Source organism: Malurus melanocephalus, unplaced genomic scaffold (genome assembly GCF_030028575.1).
Source record: "Malurus melanocephalus ecotype Western Australia unplaced genomic scaffold, MMel_1.1 scaffold_128, whole genome shotgun sequence".
NCBI lineage: Eukaryota > Metazoa > Chordata > Aves > Passeriformes > Maluridae > Malurus > Malurus melanocephalus.
The window spans coordinates 1,137,523-1,159,246 of record NW_026623360.1 but is presented as its reverse complement, the minus strand read 5'-3'; the positions used below and the strand labels follow the sequence as shown (position 1 = coordinate 1,159,246).

The 21,724-nt window shown below is 42.4% G+C and overlaps 1 protein-coding gene across 1 annotated transcript in view; it reads left to right on the top strand.

Moving 5' to 3' along the window:
• Window positions 1-21,724, top strand: part of IRAG2 (inositol 1,4,5-triphosphate receptor associated 2) — a 43,316-nt gene that overhangs the window by 8,277 nt on the left and 13,315 nt on the right. Inside the window, exons 3-23 of the mRNA XM_057370572.1 lie at window positions 38-148; window positions 949-1,129; window positions 1,337-1,413; window positions 1,487-1,565; window positions 2,531-2,689; window positions 3,851-3,968; window positions 4,754-4,804; window positions 5,874-5,951; window positions 6,492-6,548; window positions 8,382-8,441; window positions 8,528-8,592; window positions 8,686-8,785; window positions 10,715-10,828; window positions 11,124-11,225; window positions 13,995-14,158; window positions 15,517-15,631; window positions 16,059-16,221; window positions 18,093-18,154; window positions 19,086-19,151; window positions 19,929-20,037; window positions 21,195-21,342. Coding sequence (XP_057226555.1) covers window positions 38-148; window positions 949-1,129; window positions 1,337-1,413; window positions 1,487-1,565; window positions 2,531-2,689; window positions 3,851-3,968; window positions 4,754-4,804; window positions 5,874-5,951; window positions 6,492-6,548; window positions 8,382-8,441; window positions 8,528-8,592; window positions 8,686-8,785; window positions 10,715-10,828; window positions 11,124-11,225; window positions 13,995-14,158; window positions 15,517-15,631; window positions 16,059-16,221; window positions 18,093-18,154; window positions 19,086-19,151; window positions 19,929-20,037; window positions 21,195-21,342 — 2,179 coding nt within the window. The remainder of the gene's footprint in view (window positions 1-37; window positions 149-948; window positions 1,130-1,336; window positions 1,414-1,486; window positions 1,566-2,530; window positions 2,690-3,850; window positions 3,969-4,753; window positions 4,805-5,873; window positions 5,952-6,491; window positions 6,549-8,381; window positions 8,442-8,527; window positions 8,593-8,685; window positions 8,786-10,714; window positions 10,829-11,123; window positions 11,226-13,994; window positions 14,159-15,516; window positions 15,632-16,058; window positions 16,222-18,092; window positions 18,155-19,085; window positions 19,152-19,928; window positions 20,038-21,194; window positions 21,343-21,724) is intronic.

Genomic DNA, 21,724 nt, shown 5'->3' with positions numbered 1-21,724 from the left:
GAATAAAGATGGGCAGTAACAGATTTATTCCTCATAGGGGGGAGGCAGACATTGGGGTACAAAGCTGATGAGATGYACGATGTGAGCTTGATCTGTGAAGAAGACCTGCTGACCACGATCTTCTGTGCCTGTGACATCCATCACACAGGTTTGCTGGGGGTTTTCATTGCTGTTTCGTTCTCCTCCCAAGAGATTTCCAAGGTTCAAATTATATTATGATCCCTGAGAGATGCCAATCTCTGATGTGCTTAGGTTCCCTTAGTGAGGTGCCTGTGTTGTGGCAGATGCAGAATAAGTGGATAAATGTCTGTGCCTCTTTTGCATGGTGCCTGATCCTTCCCCTGTTGATCTTTGCAGTGTTTTAGTGCAGGGGAAATAGAGGAACAACATGTTTCTAACAATCACCCTTATTGAAAATGATTGTTTCTTTCTTTTAGCCTTTATCCTGGTAGAAACTTGGGAAAATTCAGAGCAAAAGGCAGTTCCTCCCAGGTCCATCTCAAACATGAYTAAAAGTGGTAGAAATGTGGAATGGTTTGGGCTGGAAGGGACTTGAAAGATCATCTTGTTCCAACCCTGCCAGCTGTGTCACCTTCCYCAATCCCAAATTGCTCAGAGCCYRGTCCAGCCTGGCCTTGAGAGCAAAGATGAGTATCATGTATCATCTTTTGTTCCTCTTAAACTGAAGTCTGCAAAACTAGTAAACTGGATTTTTACATTTCTATATCAGAAAAACAACAAAAATGCCATTACCACCAAAAAAAAACCCCAACCCAGCCAAAAAGAGTTCTAAACAACTTTTTTTCACGCTACAGCTGCAGGGATCAGTTGCTTGTCTACAACTCTTGAGGGGGTGATTGGATATAGGGCACTAAAACAGAGTGGTCTTTTACCATTTCTTAAAATGCCTTGCCAGATTTTGGAGTCTGARCCCTGTTTCTGCTTTAGGAAAAGTGGCAGTGTCCAAACTAATTGATTATTTGAGGCATACAACTAGTCGGGGATCAGAGGACAGTGGTCTTGAAGAGCTGTGCACCATGCTCGACCCAGAGCACAAAGACATCTCCATGGACCTGGAAACATATCATGCTGTCATGGGAGAGTGGATTGAAGRCCGTAAGAGGAAATGGTAACAGCATTTTAATGACTCTATCTCATAAGCTTTCTGTGAAAACAGGAGAGTACAAACTTTACCTTCCATAYTCTGGAAAGAAGATGGCTTTGGGATACTGTGCTCACAATATTGGGTCTGGCTAAAATTTCAGAAGTGTTACAAGGTTGGTAAGCAGACCAGTGTCCTGCTGATTTTGTGACCCCTGATGCTTCTTTGTTTCAGGGAAGATGGTGCCACTGAGGAATCATCAGCAAGCATGGAAGACCTGGAATTTCAAGTGCCTAGAAATGTCTCTGAAGGTGCAGAACATTTTACTCTCTGTTTGGGAAAGCTTCACTTTCTTGCTCTATAACCAAATCCCACCTCTTTCAGCCAAAAGGACACATGGGCGGATGAATGTTACAGCGGGAAGCTTGGAGGCCTTTGGGGGTGATGTGTCTAAAGGAGACATGTGAGTCCATTTAAGCAATTCCTTCTCTGAATGTAGTACCCCYAGCTTTGAATCACTTGTCAGAAATTCCTAGCACGTCTGTTTCAGAGCACTATCCTTGAAGAGTTTAATGCTCACCTCAGTYTGCAGGAGCTCTTGATGCTGTCACCTCCTTCCTCACAGCTTCTACTCAGACTTAYGAACACACCAGTAATTTTTCCCACTGATATCTTGGTGCTTCTGTGTCCCTTTGCCTTTTCACTTCCCTGTGGTCAGAGATTTGCCATGTTTTTCTCTGTTTAAACTGGTTTCTTCCCTCCACCAATTCTTAGTTGTCTGACAGTAAGAATACATTCTGTCCTGAAAATCTGGTCTTGGGTTTTGTTTGGGATCGTTTTTCTTGTTGTAGGGAGCTTGTTGAGGTTTGGGGTTTTTTTGTAGTAATAATTATGTCTGTGACTTGGACTCTGTTAATGGCTAAGCTCTTAACAAAGAGCAGAAGTTTCATTTGCAGTTCACACATAGTCAGAAATCTGAGATCTGCTCTCTGGTGCTTCCATATAACTTCAAGATCTCAAATGAGTGTTCCTCATTCAAGTTTTGGTAGAAACCGTAAGTGAGGGATGGCTTGGAGGAAAAGAAAGAAATTGTAGTGAATACAAAAACAYCATTAGTGGCCCAAGAGGTGGTTAGCCAAATCTTAAGGTATTCTCATGCAGACATCCAGTTATGCCASTTGTCTGACAGCAAACTTCAGTTGTATGTAGCAGAAAGAAATTGAAACTGTTCTTGGTGCCCATATAACTGGAGAACTGACCTGAAGAGATTCCAGTACCTCTGCACAGAGCAAATGACTTGACATTGCAGCATTACAAATCCTCTGTGGGCTCTCCTTGCACCTCTAATCAGTGCATGAGGATGTTTTAAAAGTCTGAATTAGATCAAATCACCTCTCTCAATCTTTCCTGGCTTTGCTGTGTGGACAGGGAGACTTCTGATTTGATAACCTGCGTTGCGGACCTGCAGTACAGCAACCAGAAACTTCAGGAAGAGAACAACAAGCTGAAGCTCACCCTGGAAGCTGTGGATGAGACCAACAGCAAGCTCTTGGCAGATAACGAGCATCTACGGCAACAATTGAAAAGGTGGGAGAGCCTGACGGCACCAGGCCTCTGCCATGGGCAGAGCTGTGTTCTTCCAGCCTTGCTTTCATGCTTTTCTCCTCACCAGTACTTCATGACAGTGACATTCTTGACTTTGTGTAGGATCTGTAAGGTTTAGCCCTCTTACCTGATTRTTCTGCCCTGTCCCTCCTGGTTCTTATAAAATCATTATCTTAGAGCCTGGAAATTGCAGCATTTGGTGTTGTGGGTGCATGCTGAGAAAATCTCAGGCTAAAGCAAGCAACCAAACAAACAAAATAACAACAACAATTTTAAAAAAGTGGGCACAAWATAACCAAGAAAACAGCTAAGCACTGGAAAGCTTCCAATCCTAGACCACATTCATGTTGCCAAGCAGAGGGGAAATGAGTGTCTAAGAGCTGTTTTGCTACTCATTTGAGGAACTGAGGTGTGTTGTTTCACTTGTTCAGCATTTTTGTAGTCTGGAGACAGGTCAGTGCCATGAGAATAAGCCTGTTTTTCATGCTGTTTATCTGACCTAATTAATTAAACCATGGTACATTTTGGTCAGCTGCCAAACTGTTCCTAGGGTTTTCAGGGGAGATTAAGGCAAGGGTTCTGCAGGGTAGCTGGCATGGGATGTGGGACCTTGTGTGGGACCACCTGCTCTGTGATGCTGTGCAGGACAGAGTTAGCCTGGAAAAGGGCCTTGCTTGGTGCTTYAATACACACGGTTTGGGGTTTAGCAGATCAGGGGAAGAAAATGGTGCAGAGCTTGTCCTTGAAAATGGAACTGAAATGGTTTCCCCAGCTGTTAACTGTGAAGTGTTGTGAAGATGAGTTTACGTGCTCAGCTAACCTGATATATTTAACTGTAACAAGTTACATTTTTTAACATATTTAACAGCTTTGTTTGCATCCATCTGTCTTGGGTGCTTTGTTTGCCCAGGGTTTTATCCCTCACTGTGAGAATGGAAGGGGTAATGAATAGAGGCCTAAATCCATGAGCCTTTGCTTCCTGAACAGAAATGATAGGCTTAAACTTGATTATTTCTCTTCTGTAAAGTTTCTCTGCCAGAACACAAGTCCCTGGTGGCTTCTAAAAATACTCTATTTCAAGCCTATGTAAACAACCACCATTAACTGGCTAAAGTTTCTCTGGATTTACTTCCCTCTGTGYAGCATCCAGAACTCTGTGTTGAAAGCCAAATCGCTGGAAGAAGACCTTGAAGAAGCAAGGAACAACCTGAACCTGTCAGAAGAGAAGAGAGAGCAGATACTGTGGCAGAACAAGCAGCTAGTGGGTGCTCTTTCTTCTTAGTTTGCCTCGTACAGTATCTCACACCTCGCTGTGGTGCTGGCCTGACTGCTCAGGCTGTAAAATATCAGAAATGAGACCTTCTCTGTACCAGTTGTGGGAGCTGTAAAGCAACCTGGTGCCCAGGCTGRTGTGGCTGCAGCTTTGGCAGGTGTTGCCAAACCCCAGAGCTCTGCAGAGAACATTTTTTTGCTGCTGCCATGAGTGTTTTTCACACCACAGTCCCATCTTGGTGTTGTGGTGCTCCAGAGCTCTGTGCACTGCTGGTGGCGGGTATTTAGGATCAAAAARAAGTCTTCCATGCTAAGCAAAAACAGGAATATTTTTTTGTGCCATCCTGCTGCAGTGTGTGTGTGTTCTGGTTTTGTTTTAATTTGAGGTTACAGGCATAACTCACCCTGTGAGGAGGAGATGGGGCGGGAGAGAGAAATATTACTGGAAATGTTGTAGCTGTGCTTTTAAATCCCTGTTCCCTGAGCTCTGGTTTGAAATGCCTGAGTTTGAAATGCCTGAGTCAAGCCCTTCAGTGAGGGTTCATGAGCTGCACCAGACTCAGCTGTCCCCTTTTTGTGCTCTCTAAAACAAAGGGATTCAACACCACAGCTTCATCTTGGGCTCTGGATGTGTTTGTGGTCTGTTGCTTTTTGACTGTTGAACATGACATGCTAAACCCAACTATTTTGTTTTTCTCTTTTTCTGTTCTTTTTTTTTTTTTTTTTTTTTTTTTTTTTTTTTTTTTTTTTTTTTCTTCCCATAAACTTGATCAGGAAAAAGAAAATCAGTCTCTCAACATCAAAGTTACTTCTCTCCAGGAAGAGGTAAAATAAATGGTGATTTTACATATTCTTGCCTAGCTAAAACTTGCCACTAAGAAATGAAATATTTATCAGATTTTGAAGCCTTGCATGTTAATTAGGTTATCAAGGTATCTAACATTTTAAAAGGGTGATTTGTCAAAAAATCTTCATATCTTGAAGTTGCACTGTGCTTCAGATTTTCCATTTGCTGGCTAAGTAAGGAGATGAGGTTAGGGAAGCACAGGGACAAACTTCTCCCTCCCACTACCATTTTTCCAAGATTTATAGGCAACTTCCAAATATTTCTGGTTCTTCCCRCAGCTATAAATACACAAACTCTATATTGAAACAATCCCCATCCAACACTATTATTTTGTATTCCCTTCTGTTTTTCTCCCTTAAGATTCAAAGGATGAACCTTGTATAGGGCTGTAACACCAAAAATATGAAAATAAAAAGCAGTGGGCRGGATCTCCACTCAGAGATGGATCCATTGACAATGGCCAAGAACCTGCAGGAGGTTTTTGGGGAATACAGTTCCATTAGTAGAATATCCCTAGGCTTGTTTTTAATTCAGAGGAGAGCTGTTCATTCTTACTTTTTTTCTTTCTTCACTTAATTAGAGCACATATTATATAAACTGGTTTTTATCAGGTGATAAAATGCTTTAATAGRTTGTATTTCAGACTATTTAGGGGGAAATAGAGAAACAGGTTAAATCACCCATCCTAATGAAAATAAAGACCTTAAGACCAGTCTTYCTGAAAAACTCCTTAGTCCAAATAGCTATGAAACCACCTCCTTCTGAAAATAATTCTCTTGCTGCAGGACTGACTTCTATTTAGCTTTTTATGTCTGGTAGTGGTTGTAAATCCCATTTTGAGGGTTTTCTCTTTTACCAGTGCTCTGGGTGGGAAAAAGGAGCAGAGGCAGTTTTGGTGGGGCAAGCACATGCAATGTATGTGGAAAAATATTGGTGGTGCTCAAGAGTAGGCAGCAGCTTGGGGGTGGTGATGTCATTTTGCCTGGTTTCTTCAAGRAGAAGCTGTCAATCCATTCAGCTGTGCCTAAACACTCTTGTCTTGTTTAGATTATTAGGAATAGCATGGACACTGAYGGGCTGCAAAAGAAGATTTTGGAGCTGTCTAAAAACACAGCACAACTTCAAGTAAGCATTTKGAAGCTGTGAGGAATAAAAAGTCAGCCTGTACTTGGGTCTGGTGAAGGGGGAATTTCTGCTTCTGGAAGGCAGACAGCCCTGAACCTCTATATATGGAAGGACTGCAGTGAAAGAGTAGTTTGGATGGTGTTACAGCTTCGATTAARGAAGTTGTTGTCTGGAGGCTAAAAACTGGGCTAGAAGAAACAATCCACAGTTTCATTTGTTCCTCCAAGTTAAACTTTTAGGAAACCTTATCCCCACTATTTGAGAAAACATTAAGGGCATGGTTTGGGTGATGTTGCTGAAAATATTGGACCTGGACAGATGAGACGAAACCAAGAGGACTGAAAGTTGAAAATGCTTTCACTCTTTGCTGGGTACAAGATCTGTACTTTGAAACATACCCCACAAGGTATTCAAAGAAAAATTAGAGTTTTTTATGGAAGGAACATTGATACTTTTTCCTCTCCTGGGGGAAATAGGAACTGACTTATGTTATAAACTGTATTGACAGCTGAGTTTACTTTTGATCTTTTCRTTGTTCAGATCCAAGCCCATGTCTATGAGAGCACTGTGGTGAATAAAGAGGCAAGCCTGATCCAGGTTAGTTGCTTTTATTCCATTATTGATTGAAAACCACAGWATCATGGAATGATTTGGGTTTGAAGGGGCCTTTAATGATCCCTTGTTCCAAGCCCCTGCCATGGGTATGAAAATCTTCCAGCACCCCAGGCTTCTGGTCTGTGAGATGATTTGTAAAAAGGCAAAGCAATAGTATTCACTGTGGCACTTTTATTTCTACTCTTCTCACATTGCAGAACCTGATCCTATAAATGGCTTCCAAGTAGGCGAGCTCCACTTTAGGACCTGGTTATGAGTCAGCATAATTAAAGGTTTCAGGATTTTGCATGCTTCTTCTATTTTTCTCTTTTTTAAATCACAACCTGATCAAACAGACCTGCAAACTTCAGAAAAAAATGTCCAGATACTTTTAAAGGCTACTCCTTTAGCAGGTACCTACAGAAGGTCTTCCCCTTCATGTCTTTTACTGAAATTATGTCAAATGAGAAATGGTGACTTGGAGCCCAATGGAAAAGCAAATTTGTCCTTTTATTACTGAGGTGTAATTACTCAGGCTCTGTTGAAGAGTGAAAATTTCTGATGTTTTTAAACTTGCATTTTATATTAGAAACCAAAGACATAAGACTACACAGGCATGTTGGCATTTTTTTGGATTCATGAATTATGCAAAGAGCCTTCAATGCCAGCGGAACTTCTACTTAGCAGAACAYGCTATAAATCTGATAAAATATTTGACTATTGGGCTGCCTGCAAAGTGGCTGCAGCTGAATTCAAATAGCAACAAAAAACTGAACTTTGGTGTAATCCAGCTGATAACTTTGTAGCTGAATGTTTTAATAGTTTTCCTGGTTGCTTTTCCAGAAGCAGCCTAAGGGCATAAATTTATTAATTTTTTTTTAAGTAGCTTTCACTTTCTCCTCCTTGAATGATTCTAAACTTTGTGAGTTATATAATAATAATAATAGTAACTCTGTCATATAATTTTATTTCAACAAGACTCTCACAGTCTATTTACTAAATGGGAATTTTKAAAGTAGACTGCTAGATTCCATGATGATAAATGGGACTGGTTGGTATAATTTTGAAGCAACTGCTGTGGAAGACTGACTTGTTGGCATTAGGATGATCTGGTTCTACAATCTCATGTTTCCTGTTTGAATTTTCTGTGCACTTCATCTCTTTCAAAAACCTCAATGATTTTTAAAGAAAGAGTCGGAAGAACTCCTAAAAGTGGGAGAGGACAAGAGCTCTTACTTRAAATTCCTGTTTTCTCTTAGAAATTCTCTGCTGTCTATGCAATGTCTTCTATTGGAATGGCATAAACTGGCTGGAGCTCATTGCTGGTTTTTAAGGAAGGTTCTGCTTCTATCAATTCCTCAGTCCTACCATGAGGCCTGACTCTATCAGCCCTTCTATTAGGTCATGTTTAATTGACAGAGTGCTACACTCTAATGAAAAATAATTAAATTCAGAATGTTGCAATTAGTTTTAAGGGGCAGTGGAAGYTAAAACTCATGCTGGCATATAATGCAGACCATGATTTAAGCTAAAACTACAGTGCTTCTGTGTAGTTTAAGATGTTGGTACTGAAACCAGGTAAGTAAATGATTAAACTACAGCACCTGGAAAAGTGTGTGTCTCCTTAATTTTAGAAGTTAGTTAGAAAAGGTCATCTGAGGGCTTTGTTTTAGTAAACATGCAAGATAACCCACTGTATTCTCTTAAATTTGCAACTATTTTTATGTCATGATCAGGTTGCTGCTCAAACTAAATCATATATCTTACTGCTGGGATGTAGGATTGGATATAGTGATTTTTTTTTTTTTTTGGTTCTTTTCTCCACAATCTCTGCAGAAGGAGCAGGACATCAAGGAGCTCAAGTTAACCATTGTGGAGTGTTCCTCGATAATAGAGGTATGGGTTTGGTCTGGGCTGTGTGAGAGAGGGCCTGTGCTGATTTTACAGAGTCACCCTCCAACCAAACRCCATGGATTTTTCAGACACTGCGGGCAGAAAAAAATAAACTCCTGGAGAACATCCAACACATGCAGCAAGAGCTGATCTCGTGAGTATTGTGAACAAATCCCARGAAAGGCAGTTCATCAAAAGTCAAAAAAAGGATTGATATGTGATTTTTTTTTTTCCTTTCTTCTTCTAGAAATGGGCTAAGTTTCCCCTGGTTGTGTAAATTTAATAGCAATGTTCCTGAAGGGATGAATTCACTGCACTGTGAACTGGAGCTTGCACAGTCTTCTGAGGTATGAATTAAATMTTAATCTCTTCCCAGTTGCCTTGCMTCAGCAGAGGCAGAACAAACCTCATTCCCTGTAGATGATTAGATAACCCTGGAATTTGAGGCCATCAATCCTAGCAATGTAAGCACAGAAAGAAAGAAGATTGCAATATTGTCCCAAGCACATTGGAGAAAGTCCAGAGAAGACCAAGCCAAACCCTTGCAGCTATAACAAAATTAGCTCATATTATCATAGAATGGCCTGGGTTGGAAGGAACCTTAAAGATCATCTTGTTCCAAACCCYACCTCTGCTCTACAAAGTCAATCTGGAGGAGCCTCGGTCATGCATTTAGCTGGCAGAAGAACAGACTGATGGGAAAAGATATCAGTTTTCAAACATATGAAGGTTTTTATGCTGCAGAAAGTACTTGACAGTCTGCTTCTTGTGCTGCCTACACCAGACATTAAGAATGAATTTTTGGTTGTGAAAGAGGAGRCTTCTTTTTCTTTGAAGTCAAATGTTGTGAGAAAAGAAATACAGCATTAGAGTGAGCATCTTGATAAAGTTGTAGGGTATTTATCTAATGATGTATTGTTAAGAAAATCTGATAAATATATTTGGTTTGCTGTAAAAGATGTTTAAATGAATAAGTYATTTATTTAAATAGAAGATAATGATTAGACTAAAATACTTTAATCTGAATTGTTGAACACAGTTTTTATTATTTGTACAGTGCACTAGCYATTAAATCAATGATTTCAAAGCTAGTAATGGTTAGATAGAATTTTTRTTAYTCAGCYRTGCTGATGACCATGRGCAAATCTCTGTTATTCRGTTTGAGGAGTAAYTTTGAGGGGYSTCCCCACTCAGGGGAGGAATCTCCACACACACCCTGCTTGAAGGGGTGCATCACAGGTCCCTGACTTTAAAGAGTGGGACAGGGTTTTTATGGTGTAAAGTGATTGACTGGCATTCAGATCTTTCCAGGTCCTCTGTGCCATTTCAATTGGTTCAGGAGCTTTTTGTGCCGCTTCCTCACTGGTGCCAGTTTCTGTCAGGGAACACTGTTCTTTGCATCCTCCAGAATTTTAATTTTGGGATCAAGGAATCAGGCTGGTCTTGGCATTCYTCAACACCAAMAGCAGCATGATCCCCCCTTCTTTATCCACCACTGATAATTTTTGCRGGCAGGGTATTRTTTTWCCCCCTCTTARGCAGAGCATCCWGCTACAATTAYKGTGTTKGGTCTGRTTTTTAGCTGAGCTATTCTGTTCCCACTTCCTTAGCCAATCCATGGAGTCCCATTCTTCCCTGTGTGCTGTTTTCCCTTCAGACATGAGCTGTGCAGCTCAGCTGACAGCAGACAGATGCTGCTGAGTGATTTTTCTCATAAGACACCACTGGGCAGCTGCTTATTTTTCGACAAGGTACATTTGCAAAGAGTTTGCATTTTTGACAACAAAAAAAAAAAAACAAAAAACCAAAACCATATCAATGGAGTAAAACTTTAGGCCCAGAAAGGAGTGGTAGGCTTGGCTAGGCAGCTTTGTTGGAGAGTTATCCCATATTGCAGCTCCCCAGAACCCCAGTGAGTCACAGTGTTTGCCCTTCAAAGGCTGCAGTGAGACACGATCCCACAGAGTCACCTGTAAAGCAAGGAAGGGCTCTGCTTATTCATCACTTGGTAATGCCTCTTCTGAATAAAGATAACTAATTACTGACTTCCCCTTGCCTACCCTGACATGAATACTTACGTTGGATCATTCAGCAGCTTGGCTGGCTTGCCTTTTTTTTTTTTTAAATCCTCAGTGGTTTTGGAAAAGCTTTTCCAAACCTCAAGTTTCAGTAGCTCTGACCTTCCAGTAAATACAGGAAAGTCTAAATGTCACTGATGCTGGTTTGTAATAAGGGGATGTCAAAATAAACTATCTGGCTCTTCCATTTCTTCAAAGTTTATCAAGACTGAATGGACGTCCCTGGATGAAACACTGGACCGTGAAGTGCTGCTTTTGCTTCAGGGGCCTGAATATGCAGGAGAAAAATTCAAGGCTATCATGCAAAACCTGGTCAGTGGCGAAGCTTACATGGATTTAGGATGTGGTGTTTGACCAGAAATTAATTTAATTAATTAATCTAAATTAATTTAATTTCTCTAGGCATTGCCAATCAGATTATGTTTGCTCCTCTTGAAAAAATAAGAATTGTTTGAGAGCAGAGGGGGGCATAGTTTAACAACATCACTTAGCACCTACTCTATCACTAATTTATATCGTAGGTAATTCTGGGGAGAGTTGTGCTGGATGAGCACTAAATATGCCAGAGATTGGGGGTTTTTGTTTTAGGGTTTGTTTTGTTTTTCAGCAAGAGGAAGCCTCTGAAGCAGAGGAGCTTGTCATGGTTTCATTACAATGGGTAAAAGATCCTGATGAGGACACGGAACAAGCCTGGGAAAGAAAACTCGTGGTAAGTAACTGTTTCTCTGAAGCCTTTAGTGAAATGGTGGGGCTGAGCAAAAATTTCAGGTGCATATCTTGATGCTGCATGCTGTGCATATTAATTACTGGAGATCAGAGTCCATTTGTGGGTCAGAAATGGAGAGAAGTATCTTCTGTCACTGTAGGATTTTTGAGGAGGGAAAAGGATGTTTGCTGTTTGTTTACATGCTGTGCTCTTCCTGGCTTGTCTTGTGCAAGAGCTCCCTTTGTACAAACTGTGGTTGAAGGAAAGGGCAGATGAAACAGGTCAGTTAGGAGAGGAAAATGAGKTGGGGTGGCAATTCTGTGAACAATGGAGCTTTTCTGCCTGCTGCCTCTCTCTTGTGTGCCTTGAACCCATTTGCCCCGTGCTCTGAATTTGGTGACGGCACTGGATGGTCTCTCCCTCAAGAGGAGAGGGAATGTGGTTTTATAACCAAAGTTCCAAATCAAAACCTCCACAGGGTTTACTTTATTTTGAAAGGAGAATAATTCTGCCTTTGCTGGGCATATTCTACAGGAAGAGTTTCAACAAAATCTTGTTTTACAACTTAATCTTKCGTAATGTATTTCTCCTATTCCTCATACCTCTTGTGAGGCTTACAAGTAAAGACTTTTGCTCAAGGTGCTGGTAAAAATGTTTTCCCCCTGTGGTAGCAGGTGCCTGTGGACACAAGGAAATTCTCATGCTCTTATTCCCTCCTCCTCTCCCCTATAACACCACCATTTCTGAAGTTTCCATCTTATTGGATATGGCTTTTTCTCTCACCTGCTCCTGCCTGCTGATCTGTTGTTGGGAATGCTCCAACACTACCAAGCTGTATGTTAATGCTGATTTTCAACTCTGTAGTGGATTAATTGTAGGCCCCACAATTAATCTCCCTTGGGTAACAGCAGGTGGCTCCAGGGGATGTGTGGCTTGAAGCTGGCGGTACATTGGGCAGAAAATCTCCCTTCTCCTCTAGTGCTGCTGAATGCTGTAGCTGGGCCTCTCAGTCTTTCCTGGGCAGGGCTGGAGCAATCACTGGGAGCCATCCAATCCTCGAGCCAGTTTTTTTAGGATTTTTCTTCAGGTAAACCCTGAAATCTTCCTTTTAGAGAAGGGTCAAGYATCTCATTCTCTTCACCCAGATGTGACTTTGGGTAGACTCAAGGAATCTGCTGGCTCATGAATTGCTGTAGCTTGTTGATCTTGACTGAAAACCTCCTCCTTCAAAGCTGTCAGAGCTGAAAAATACTTGTTAAGTCACATTCACATTGGGATCATATTCCTGTTAAACATGTGAAGCTGCAAAGTTTTGGTGTGGGGGTTGGATTTGATCGTGGCAAATGAATCCTATTCTGGCTCCTAAAGAGTGATGCATTTGGAAACTCAGATAACAGAGGATCAGGGAAGAATAAAATACTTTAAAAATTAAAGGTCCCATCCTTTAGGCTCCCGTGGGGGATGGGAGGTGACTTCATGTCAAAAATAGTCTTCATCCTGACAGAACAAGCCAGATATGTGTGAAACTTTGTGTATGGAGCAGAATAAGAGTAGATCTGAAAAAAAAGAGAAATTCATAGTTTCTTCTTCCAGCCTCAGAGAAAGTGCATTATTTAATTAGTTTGTCAACAAAAGTTGTCACTAGAAGCCTGAATGCTTGCTCACCATTTCCTGTGAAATAAGTTATGGCCATGTTTTGGTGGGGTTTTGTATTTTCAAATGTGTTTTAAAGGATATTGTACATAAAGTGAATGTGATGTGTGCTTATGTATTTGTACATCTATACATTTATTTAAGTATATAGATACTGACAGCAAAAGCTTTTTCACCCTTCTGCTGGAAGATAAGACTGGCACACRTGCCTTGATAAGCCTATACCACTTAAGTGTCAAAATCATGGTATTTCTGCAACTGAAAGCTGCTTGCCTTGGTTGGGAAACAGATGCTCAGGATGTGGGCAGTTGCACATGGTCACATCCCATGCCATTGTAGGGAACCTATCAGCAAAAACCACTATTCTAATTTTTTTTTAAAGCATGATACTTATTTGAAGCTCATAAACATCAGACTCCAACTTGCAAGCAGCAGATAGCATGGCCTGTATTTGTAAGGCTCATGTTTTACCCTAAGAATTGTTGCAAAATCACAGAAATATAAACTTCATTCGTTCCTGACCTCTGTTTGACTCTCATTAAGCATTCTTTAAAGGCTGAGGGCTCAATTTCATGTGTTCAAGTTGAGCAAGGTCAGAGAGAGAGAACGCTGGATTCTCTCTGTACTTTACACTGCAAGTTGCTGTTCAGAGACCTAATTTTTACCCTCTTCTCCTTTTYCTTCCTAAAATCCAGAGGTAAATCTAAAAGCCTTTGTCATGGGAACCATCCCTGAGACAAATCATTTGCTAGGCATGTATGATAAACTGAAATATGGTTTTATTTGGTCTTGGTTATTTTGTTTATTTTGCTGCAATACAAACTCAAATTGGTCCCAGTGGATTTAGTTATACTTTGAGGAAAGGGGCATAGAAGTCTAAATTGGCTTCCTGCAAGATGATCATTATTAAAACTATCTCTTATGAGATACAGGAGCAAAAACTGTATCTGGGCATCTCATTGGTGGAGTTTTRTCTTTTACTGCTGGTGGTGTGGGATGTAGGTGATGATATTAAACAGTGGAGCAGGGACCTCTATTCTCATCGTGTAAATTGAGACTCAGGTTCTTTCTCTGGCTCTGCTCCTCCTCTAATCACGTGGCAACTTCAAAATTCCACAGGCTCTCAAGCAAGAGCTGGGAGAAAAAAGGCATCTTTGGACCCAGAAACTCCAGCTCTTGGAAAAATGCAAGGAGTCCTTAGACAAGGATTTTATTCGAATGGCAGGCAACCTGAGGAGAACCAAGACTGAACAGCTGCACCTCAGGAGAGAGCTCTCTGCTAGGTACCCCTTCAAAGCATGTGTGTCTTTTTTTTTTTTTTTTTTTGTAGAGGTTGGGTTTCGGTTGTTTTTTTATTACTGGTTGCTTAGCCGGTTAGCATTTTATTTTCGGGTTTATTTTGTGGAACAAAGTCTACTGAATTCTCAAGATTTTTTTTTTCACAGAGGAAATGATTTTCTGTTTTGGAGAGTGGATCTGGTTTTAGCACAATGGGTACACTGTGTGGGAGKAAAGGTTTGTGTCTGAGCTGATGTACAGTCTTGGAGGTGAAAGCACCAGGGAGGCCACAGACCGAGAAGTCAGAGTAAGGAGGGCACTGCCTATTTAGTAGGTGCAACCATTAAAAAAACTGCTGGGATTGTGTGAAGCAGGAGAGCTGTAAATTACCTGTCTGCAGCTGTTGTTTTGGGATATACTTGCTGGGCCCAGGCAAGATGATGTGTCAGTTTYTCAAGGGTGCAGCTTCAATGAGTTGTCATTAAATATGAAAATACAACTGTTTTTGGCACATGGGCTGTGCTATGAGTTTTGGTGATACAAATAAAATCACAGAATGATCTGGGTTGGAAGAGATATTAAAGAACACCCAGTTCCAACCCCCTGCCATGGCAGAGACAGCTTCCACCAGACTAGGTTGCTCCAAGCCCCATCCCTGGATTTGACCTGGCAGCCCCAAGAGCTGATGTGGAGCAGTTGTACCACACTTTTTGTCTGACTTTCCTTCCACTGAACCACCTCCCACGTGCCCTCCCTCCACTTGGAAAAGAGCTGATTAAAAATACTGATGGCTTGGTTTCTTAAGGCTGTCGCTCTGTGTCAAAATTGTTTGTGATGGTAACAACAACAAAAAAAATTGGAGTTGAGTTAAAGAGGAAATGGGCAAAGGTTTCTGCAGTGGGAAAGAAGGGTTTCAGTGAAAGYCATCCTCTTTAGCACAGGTCCTGATGGCATCTACTTCCTGTCAAATCCCTCTCAAACACTAGGAAATTCTTCCAGTAGTAGTAATAGCTCCAGGGTATCTTTTTCTAGAATGATTGACTCTATATCCACTCASTCTTTCTCCCAAACCATGAGAGAACATGTTCTGTTGTCCAAATTGCAAAAGCTTGCCCCACTGAGCTCTTGCTCTTCGAGAGTTCTCTGGTGGTTCCCCTGCAGTACCCAGAAACACCACGGACAGCCTTCATCCCCTTCCTGCTGTAGAAAAACAGTGTCTGATTCCCTGGTGCTGGGTCCTGGGGAGCTGAGTGTGTGACAGCTGGCTTTTGGTGCGTGTCCCAGCAGCCAGTGTGTCACCTCCTGGCCAGCCCGCTCCAAAATGTCACTAAYGGGCTGTGGTTTGTGCTCTCTCACCCCACAGGCAACAGGAGATAGAAACTGTCAAACAGCTACAAGAAGAAACTGCTGGCCAGGCAGAAGCCYTGGCTTTAGAGCTGCAAAAAGCCACCAAGCAGCTGGAGGATGCCAACAAACAGGTAAGGGACAGCTCAGGTCCCCCTGTGCAGGGAGGCAAAGGGCTGCACACAACGCACGGCTGCCCTTGGGGAAGGGAGTCGTGTGTTCCGAATGGTGTGCCTCCCTGCAAAAGTGGAACCAGCAGAGGAAGTAAAATTTGAGGGGGTGGTGACAACAGTTTGCTGATGAAAGAGGCAGCATTGCATATTTGTGGTGGCTTAAAAAAAAAGAGAAAAGAGAAAAAAAAAGCCCAAAAATAGCTTCCATACACAGTCCACCCCAACGTAAAAATGCAGAAGTTCAGAGGGAGCTTTATCACTTCCTGAGAAAGAACAGATGCAGTTTAGTTTCATTTGCATGAACTGCAGAGGCTCCTTGTGTTAGCCAGGCTGCTTTATCTTATTTTTTTTAATYCCTTTCTTCTTTTCCTAAATGTTTTGTGCTTAGGCGGAGGATCAAGTTGAAGCATTTCACTCTGCTTGTGAGGAAGCAGCATCCTTGAAGAGCAAGTTGGAGGAAGCCATTTCTGAGCAGCAGAAGCTGAGGGATGCGAACGCAGCTTTAGCGAGCACTTGCCAGTTGCTTTGGGAGAAGGTGGAACACCAGAAAAGTGAGTAACTGCTGGCAATGYGCCAGCATTCAGTTCTGCATGGGCGAGCACTTTAGGGTTTAGTTACAGCAAGGGAGAATAGGATTGATCTTCAGGTCATCCAGTAAAATGCTCTGTGGAGTTTTGCTTGTTATTTTGGTGTATTTTTTTTTTCTCCCTTTTTTCTACGTTTTCTTCTCCTTGAAGAGCTCTGCAACCATGTGAGCTGAGGAGCAGGTGGGATCCCTAGGAATGGGTGTTGGGATCCACCAAAGCTTCAGAAGCTCCCAACAAAACCCCTGGTCCTAGGAGGAAAGATTAGTAAAGATTAATAACTCCACTGGTGGCACAGGTACTCCTTTACCAGAGGTGCCATTCCCCACCTCATTCCTAGTAMAGCCATCCCTCTTTCTGAAGCTTCCTGAACTGAATAGATCTGTTTTTTKTATATTCTGTGTCCTGTTTGCTGCTTGTGTTTGCTCTGCGTTTTTGAATGACTGTGTGGTGTTAGGCTGCTCTCTTTAGTGTAAAGCTATCGTGTCACTGTGCTGTACACGTGCAACTTCTGCCACAGAGTCATGGAAACTTCAGACTMCCTCTCACTTCCTGACAGCAGCACCTCAATAGCCCGGGCAATTAAATAATGCAGTGGTCCGAGTCCAGAGCACGTGGCTTTTTTCTTTCCTGACCCTGGAGTCTGATCCCTTTCTTATGAAGAAGGGATTTGACTGATTTAAGCCCTCTGAATGTTTGGCCTCAGGTGTGCACTTCCCAGGGCAACGTGATTGATGCTTAATATGTAAATGTGCATTGCAAACAACTTCGTGTGAGAATCACAGTTCATCTTGCAGGAAAAAATTCACTGGGACCCTTTGCTTTAGCTCTAAGGCACAACTTTGCAGTGATTAGGCAGAAACAGCCCAGACTGTGCTTGTCCCCTTCTGATCAGCGTTTTGGTGCTGTTCACATGTGAGTGCTCATCTTGCTTTCATGCTTCTCTCAAACTGTGCATCTGCTTTATCTTTTTATTAGTAAGWGGCATGACAGTGGAAATAGTGTGTCATTTTCCAGCTCTGCATAGATTAAACTCTCCTGCAAAGTGAGTTTGAGCAAATGAAGAGAGAATCCCAGACATGGGAAACTGGTGCTACTGTGACCAAAAAAATACTACCAACAAAACCCCCTCAAAAATYCAGCTAAACAAAAGCAACCAAACAAAATAACCCACAAATTCAACCCCCAAAGAGACCCCCTCAGAAAAACACCACTACCCTGAAAACGGCTGAGACCTTGGCTTTAAATTACTGCAGTTAATTTGCAGAAATCTTTCTGTAGATAAATAAACTGACAGMTGTGTAGAGAAGTTGCAAAAAGTTATGAAGAACAGGGTTGACAAACAAGGCTGGCAGTGAAGGAAGAATAAAAATGCTTTATTTTGGGTCCTGCAGAAAGCCAGACAGGTCTGAGGCCTCTTCTGGCTGAAGGGCTGGGCTGTGGTCTCCTTCCCTCCTACCCAGTCCAGTCCCCTGCTTCCTCCCACCTGCGTGGTAAGAGATGAAAATGCCTCTAAATATAGAAGCATGGACTTTAAAATTTCCTCACAGGATGTCAGATTGAAAGGATAAATACTTCTCTTTCCCTAAGCCATAAGTGAAGGATCTATTTCCACAGGGAACTGTGGCATCCTTACACTAATGATGTGGGGAAATGTAACCACGGGCAAGAAAATGTCCAGTGTTTTCTCTTTCCTGTGAAAAACTGTGGCAGGCTTAACCAGACTGATGCAAATTGCAGTGCACTCTGATTAGGAGTAGTTGGAGATGCTGTAACATTGGAGTGCTCCTTAACAAGTTGTAAGGAGCCCTGTTAGACTTGTAAATGTCTCTTCATAGCAACTGCTAATGCACTGAGATGGGAACTGCTGCAGAGGCGCCTCTGTGAATTGYTGTGCCAGGTATGGTGTCCTTTGCTGGGAGGAGGAAAAGTGGGCTTGCACAGGAGGGGCTCTGGTGGWAGGGCAACACAGCTGAGATGAGCTGCAAACAATTTGGTAGCATGTRGCATCTTCTTTTCTAACATGTACAYAATCTGTATACACAAATCTGCACATTATTTTTCTTATCCAAACTTCTGGGAAAAATGTGTCAGGACTTGGAGGTGTGGTGTTGGTCTTCACTACGAGGAATTCTTGATCATAGCAAAAGGGGTTGAGGGAAACCTTCCTTGATGCGTTGGTGTGATTTTTGTCCCACAACCAGCCCTACTTCTGCAGACTGACTTGAAAAGAAATGCTTAAAATCTCATCGTGTAAGTTTTTTTTTCAGTATCCAGATACTGGAACAGGCAATGAAACAGTTATTATMTTTGTGGCCCTCCGAGGAGAAATATGTTGGAAATTACATAACTCTGGAGTGCTTTGCTTTGAATAAAATTACTTGCTTCAACTTTGGAAGGGGGTGGAGGGGGAGACGTTGTGGAAAGTCTTTTTTCCCAACTGGTTCTAGTAAGGAATGCTACAGCTCAGGATCTGAGCGCTCTGCATTCAACACAGAACAACAAGGTATTTATAACAGCAAACAGAAGCTCCTGAAATGTTTCCTAGGCYGTGACAGGGCATCAGAGGAGCAGTCAAAACTGGGCCAGCTGTATGTGAACAAAATTCATATTTGTGCCTGAGGGTCTGCAGAATTAAAGGTGAAAGTAGCAAGGGGAAACAACTACAGAGTTTTGTAGTCGCAGTTTTGCAACTGACAGCTGAAAGCAGTTCAGTTCCAAAGATAAAGTCGCATTTTGCTCAGAATCAGTGGCAGTGCTCCTTCTCCTTTTTTAATCTTTGTTTTGTTTTCTTCACCTGCCTGCCTTAAACCCTCTCTCTCCTCCAACAGTGCTGTGCAGAGTTAGAATCTGAGTATGCYCTGCTGCCCACATCAGCTGAACATGTGAAAGGGAAGGTAAGTGTGCTATCTGTGACCATTGCTGAGCCTGTTAAAATGGGATGCTGGTTTTATTGCTCTTTTTTTCTTCATGACCRGATTGAAATCCCTGTGAGAAACTTTGCCCATTTAAACATCCACTAAAACGAATTTGAAATCCATATCTGTGTGTATGTGCATGCAGRTGTTCGTAGGCACACAAAAGCATATTCCAAACCTTATTGTAAAGCCAGGTTCCMATTTCTTCTGAGCATAGCACAGGTGTGTGATAAACGGTTTGACAAAGATCAGAGGCTGAAGATGGCACTAGATCTTCTCATGTTTTCTACATTTTTTATTGTCTTAGCAACATTAGGTGAAAGATAGCTGCGCACATGTTTCTGCAGAAATTTTCTCAGATGCTGTCTTTAGATGACACCTCTTGGCTTGGCTAATATTGTTTGGATTTTTCTTTTTTTTTTTTTTTCTTTTGCCCCTTTCACAGGGTTTCTTTCAGTGGCTTCTTTGGTTCTCCTGCTGTGTGCTCATCTTGCCTGGTTTTGTAGTATCTAGTTCCAGACCTAGCTTGAACTAACACATTTTTTTGCAAGTGTAATGTTTAATTATCCTGCCTCTTCCTGTAACTGTTCTGCCCATTAAAGATATGAGCTCTTCTTGAGACAAAAAAGCCACAGAAGATGTATTTGTGTAGCTGTTGGTGTTACATTATGCAGATGCCTGTGTGTGGGGGGGAGTTGGTGGCATTAATGTATTCAGTGTGGTTGAACAGCACCACTTCTTGTTTTTTTCAATTAGCAGCTCCAATGCTCCAAACGACGGTGGAGTGAAGGACCCACCTGGTACTCTGAATTTCCCTGGGCACTGCCCTCGGGTGTTTCACACTGGCATAGCTCCCTTCTGCTAGGTAAGACCGGGTAGTGTTGGTCATTTCTCTGTCTTTTACCTGAAATACAGAAAGAGCTGACAGAACAGTCTCGATAGTGCTTGAGTGTGGAAAATCTGTTGTGGGCTCTAATTTATTTCTGCRTATAATCCAGGAACCTGAACTATGATTCCAGCACTTGCAGTGAGAGGCCTGAAAATGTGGCTGGCTGTCAACCTGGCAGCAGTTCACAAAAACTTAAGGAGCTGTTGGTGTAAATTGTATATCCAAGGATATTCCTGACAGGATGCTTGTCAGGCTGGATCAAGAGAGCTCGAGTTATGTTCTTCCTATTGCCTCTGATTGGCACATCCTGAGACATCCAGCTCCTTGGCTACTGAGCTGAGGGCGCTCCTGTTTAGCAACTTAAACAGCAACAGAGCTACTGAGAATAAAATCAWAGAGTGATAGAATGGTTTGGGTTGGAAGGAATCTTAAAGATCAGCTAATTCCATAGCCCTGCCATGTGCAGGGACACCTTCCAYTATCCCAGGTTGCTCAGAGCCCCACCCAGCCTGGCTTTGGACACTGCCAGGGATGGGGCACCCACAGCTTCTGTGGGAAAACTGTGCTAGTGTCCACTCAGCCTTCTCTTTTCCAGGCTGAACTGCCCCACCTGTCACAGCAGATTTGTTGCTTTCTCCTGCATTCCTGAGTTGCTTTATCTCACTGCAGCTCTCAAGCCTTACAAGGATAGAAAGCAGCCACTGACAGCTGTGCACTGTAGGGCTGCAGAGCAGCAGGGAGAGTGCTGCATTTGGGATTTTGCACAGAAGAATTTCTCCCATCAGTGAGCTGGTACAACAGAGGCTCTTCTCATGCAGACCATCAGTGCTCAGATATAATTCCAGGCCATATTGAGGGAAATGGAAGTAGACCTTGCTTTGCTGCATGAGCCCCTTATCAGGACACTCTGCTGCTCTGAGAGAGCTGTTTCAGTGAGCCAAACTCCCCACATACAAAACCGGTTGTGTGGCCTCAACTTAAGCCTTTGTTATTGGGATGGAAGTGACCTCATTATCAATCTCTTCTTGGTTGGTCTGCTTCTGGATTAATCTACACTTAGCCAAAAAAATGACACATAACTAAATCCARCTTTGCCAAAGACCACCTGTCTTCATGCTTGTCCTTCTTAACAGATGCTCTGACCTTGGAGACCTCCTGCCCAAATAGCTCCTCTGGGCACCGCTGGGATCAGCCTTGCTGGCAGAGCTCTGGCAGCTGCACCTTGGGGAGGTGTGATGTGGGACACGTGTCTACCTCAGATGTGACATCGCAGGAGCGCAGGTAAGGTGGCATAATAACCTCTTTGGGGTGAAGGGGGGAAGAGTCCACAGGGTCTCGCAGATTCCATGTGCTGAGTTCAGCTGCTCCTTAGAGGGAGCACTGGACACTTGGTGATCAGCTCATGGTGATACAGGGCAACACTTTGCTTCTATTCACAAAAAACAAAACTCTTTACTGCATCTGCTGATCACCAGCCAAATACAGTGATGGTGTTTCTATTTCATGCTGGAGAACTGAGATGTGATTTAGGCATTATTGTCTATTTTCTGTGTTTAACTCACAATTGACATTCCCATTAGGTGCCAAAATCCTATTGGCTTTGAGGAGTCACTTTTTTTTTTTTTTTTCGCACTCTTGTATGTAGGACAAACTCAGATTTGTT